This window comes from Oxyura jamaicensis, unplaced genomic scaffold, assembly GCF_011077185.1.
Source record: "Oxyura jamaicensis isolate SHBP4307 breed ruddy duck unplaced genomic scaffold, BPBGC_Ojam_1.0 oxyUn_random_OJ69965, whole genome shotgun sequence".
Taxonomy (NCBI): Eukaryota; Metazoa; Chordata; class Aves; order Anseriformes; family Anatidae; genus Oxyura; species Oxyura jamaicensis.
Window position 1 is genome coordinate 1 of NW_023309684.1, and position 4,434 is coordinate 4,434.

The window sequence follows — 4,434 nt, forward strand, 5'->3', positions numbered from 1 at the left end:
GTACCCATGATGCCCGGTTACATAGCTACAGGACAAGATTGCGTCAATTTAAATATCATAATCAAGAGATTATGAGATAACTATAAAATATTGAAAGAAATATCACACTTGTAAGAAAGTAATAATACAGAGAAAGAAAACCAACAGATTGTCATAATATTTTTTGAGAGTTCTGTTAAGGTAATTGGCCCTTTATCAATGCTGGATGAGCATGTATCCAAAGACTTTCCTCAAGGCATCCTTGAGCTCCTGGTTCCTCATGCTGTAGATGACGGGGTTCACTGCTGGAGGCAGCACGGAGTACAGAACTGCCACCACAACGTCCAGGGATGGGAATGATTTGGAAGCAGGTTTCAGGTAGGCAAATATGCCAGTGCTTACCATCAGTGAGACCACAGCCAGGTGCGGGAGGCACGTGGAAAAGGCTTTGTGCCGGCCCTGCTCAGAGGGCATCCTCAGCACAACCCTGAAGATCTGCACATAGGACACCACAATGAAAATGAAACAACCAAAGGCTAAAACAGCAATAAGCACAAGAAGTGCAATTTCCCTGAGATAAGAGCTGGAGCAGGAGAGCTTGAGGATGTGGGGGATCTCATGTGTCCCTTGGCTGTCAGTGCCCTCTCCCCTGTCCCATGGGATGACAAAGCCATGGGTGCGACACGTTACCCCTAGATGCTCTTTTCCCTTATGGATTAGGGAAAAGCTGAAACCTCTGACATGCCAACCCAGATCCAAAGCTCTTCCTCTATGGGGGCTCCCAGCTCCTTAGGAAGAGAGGATGTCCCAGAGTGTGTGCAGAGCAGGTACATCTGCTGTCCTGTCATGGAGACCAGCCAATAGGAGCCTAAAGGCACCGATCCCAGCCAGGAGGCAAGGGGTGACCTGTCAGCTACTTCCAAAAAAAGCCCACTCACAGCCACTTCACATCCATGAGCTTTGTGCTGGACTAGAGGTGCTGAGGCACCACTGCCTTTCTAGTACCACACGTCCAAAACACCCAGCACTGGTGCTCCCTGGCCGTGCTGCTGGGCCACAACACTTCTCCCCTCCACCTCTGCACACAGGCACTGTCCCTGCAGCCAAAAAAGGCCTCAGAGGAAGGACAGAAGACAAAAAGGCACTTTAATTGGTTTAAATACACAAGCAAAATGTAGAATTATATTTCTGTGTTGACAACATTTGATAAAATATAATTGGGGAAAAAAAAACAAAACAAAAAAAAAAAAACAAGAATAACAACACAAGAAGATAAGACCCACTGGCTTCACCTGTCATGAGTAACATTAGGAGCGATTTACAGATGAAGGCGGGCAATATATTGCTCAAGAGAAACACACAGTCATCACTTTCCACATGGCAACCTTGATCTCCTTGTTCCTCATGCTGTAGATGAAGGGGTTCGCTACTGGAGGCACCACCAAGTACAGGAATGCCAGAACAAGATCCAGGGAAGGGGAGGAAATCGAGGCGGGCTTCAGGTGGGCAAAGATAACTGTGCTGAGAAAGAGGGAGACCACGGCCAGGTGAGGGAGACACGTGGAAAAGGCTTTGTGCCGTCCCTGCTGTGAGGGGATCCTCAGCACGGCCCTGAAGATCTGCACATAGGACAGAGCAATGAAAACAAAACACCCCAACAACAGAAAAGCAGTAGCTGTAGTAAGTTGAGATTCCCTTAGGTAGGAGTCTGAGCAGGAGAGCTTGAGGATCTGGGGAATTTCACAGAAGAACTGCTTGAGGGTATTGCCACAACAGAGAGGAAGGGAAAATGTATTGGCCGTGTGCAGGACAGCATTGAGAAAGCCACTGCCCCAGGCAGCTGCTGCCATCTGGGCACAAGCTCTGCTGCCCAGGAGGCTCCCGTAGTGCAGGGGCTGGCAGATGGCAACGTAGCGGTCGTAGGCCATGACAGTGAGAAGGAAATACTCTGAACTGAACAAGAAGACTAAAAAGAAGACTTGTGCAGCACACCCTTGATAGGAGATGGCCCTGGTGTTCCAGAGGGCATTGGCCATGGCTTTGGGCACAGTGGTGGAGATGCAGCCTATGTCGAGGAGAGCAAGGTTGAGGAGGAAGAAGTACATGGGGGTGTGGAGGCGGTGGTCACAGGCTATGGCAGTGAGGATGAGGCCGTTTCCAAGGAGGGCAGCCAGGTAGATGCCCAGGAAGAGCGCAAAGTGCAGGAGCTGCAGCTCCTGTGTGTTTGCGAATGCCAGCAGGAGGAACTCGGTGATGGAGCTGCTGTTACACATTTACTGCCTCTGAGCAAGGGAGCCTGTCCAAAAGAAGCAAAGACAGTGCAAAAATTAAGGACTTTTCTGACCCCAATCCATTGCATGTCTCAACAAACCCCACACAAACAACATACTGCCTCTCTCCTTTCAGGACGATCTTCCTGCCGCTCCTTGTCCTTTCTCTGGTTGGTGTTCTGAGGGTGCCACAAGAAGCAGGGGGCTGTGCTGTGGGCTCTGTGGCAGTCAGTCCTGGTCTACAGCAACAGGTCAAAGGGAACCTGGAGTGAGCTGAGAAGTCCGCAAGCCACAGACATGTCCCTGCTGCATGACATGAGGAGAAGGCCAAAGAATTCCCTGAGACAACAAAGGTGATGTCGGTACCGTCTGTATGCTGAGGTGTGTGAGGTGCCTCAGAGCAGCAGCAGTGCTCAAGGAGCCTTAGTCTCTACTGCAGATGTTACTGCCCCATGCCCCTTGGGCCCTGCACACTGACCCTGCAGCACACAAGCCCTGCGTGCCCTTCAACTCCAACACCGAGCGTCCTCCTGACAGCTCCCATGGGCTGAGGGTTGTGCCAGCTCCAGGAGAGCCTGGCAGGGTGTGTAGTGGCATTGCCCTCACCCTGAGACTCACCGTGGGGAGGTGGCTGTGAGGAGTTCTCCCCTGACAGCTGGTCCCAGTGAGGGTCATTACTGACAAAGCCTCCCCACGGACTTGTTGGAGCAGAAAAGTGCAGGCAGTGATGGCGGGGAGACCAAGGCCCAGTAAAGGTGGCCCTGATGCTGAGGAAACCTTGATGTGTCCCATGAAGCCCAACAGTCGGGCCCTGACCCCAGCCTCTGGGAAGGGAGCTCCTGTCCCTCCCGTGGGGTTTAGGGCTCTTCCTGGGTCAGTGCACAGTGGGTAAGGGCAATGCCAAGGACAACGCTCCAGGAGGACATCTCCTAGGCTCCTGGAGGGGCATGAGGAGGCATTGAGACCCTCCTTCTGTAAGGATGAGCTGTCTCCTCATAGACCTCACTGAAAGAGACAAGAGCCAGAGCCCAGCAGACAAAGCTCCTGGCTCTGTTGGGGGCTTCCATCTTGCAACAGATCCTTGACAATAAGCACCACAGGCTGTCCTATGCTGTCGCATGTCTGCACCTGCTTCCCTGCAGCACTTAGCCACCTTGCTTCCCCACCTTGCTCTCACCTCAGCACCTCCCGGCCTTGACTGATGTCTCTCCACCTGCCCTCAGTAATCCATGAAACACATCGCCAGGGGCTGATCCAGACACCCTCTGGGTGACCTCTTGCCCCACAGCTCTGTTCTTCGAGAAACAATTCACCTCAGCCCCCATCTGACCACCCCCAGTCTGAATGTTGTGGTGTTCTTTCTTTCCCATGCTCTTTCCTACAAAGAGGAAGAACTCCACCATCACCGCAACCACCCCTCGAGCAGTCTCAGCCCACTTCTCTGCTGCCCAGAGCTTGCATGACACAGGGCCAAAGAAGCCCACATCCCTCAGCCTGGGCCACACTGCTCCAGAGGTAGCCATAGCATCACTGAGTCGAGGGTGGCCCAAGTGGTCTGGGTGGCCCCCGCTGCCCCTAGTGCAGCCCCGTAACAAGCTGGCCTTGCTCCCTGTCAGCATGTCCCACTGGCTCCTGGGGTGTCCTCGTAGCACCCAGGCCTTCTCCCCAGGGTCCCCCCTCAGCTGCTCACGTCCAACCCTGCCCTGATGGATGCAGGTATTCTGCCCCACGGGCAGCCCTGGCCATGTCTCCTTGCCCCCTTCCGGGGGTTTCTGTTGGCTGAAGGCTGCAGATTCCCAAGGCCCCCCTGCCCGGAAGCTCCCTTGTGTCACCTGTTCATGGCTGGGTGCAGATGGCTCACCCTGATGGCGGTGACTCTCTCCAGAGAACAGTGTGAGGAGTGTCAGGCCTCTACAGGCACTAAGGGAGGTGCTTGTTCAGTGGAATTTCCGACCCAGGCAGGAATGACCATGAGACCCATCTCTGAAACCCCCAGGGACACTACAAAGCAAGCAAAGCCAGGACCAGAGGGAATGTGGGGGGGGCTCTTGGTATGCTAGGGTATTTGCTGGGAAAACATCTACCTGTACAGTCACACGGACAATATGGTGCCTCCAGCAGCTGGACTTGGACCCTCTGCCTAGCCAGGAGCTTGCCCCACGACCCCCTCCCATTCCCTACACAC

The 4,434-nt window shown here is 53.7% G+C and overlaps 1 protein-coding gene across 1 annotated transcript; it reads right to left on the minus strand.

Moving 5' to 3' along the window:
- Nucleotides 1-1,340: 1,340 nt before the first annotated feature.
- On the minus strand, nt 1,341-2,274 carry LOC118159372 (olfactory receptor 14C36-like; the record flags this gene model as incomplete). The annotated part of the gene is made up of 2 exons (XM_035313964.1): nt 1,639-2,274; nt 1,341-1,500 (listed from the first exon to the last, which is right to left on the minus strand). Coding segments are annotated over exons 1-2 (774 nt in total), but the record flags the coding sequence as incomplete, so codon positions are not given.
- Nucleotides 2,275-4,434: the final 2,160 nt, after the last annotated feature.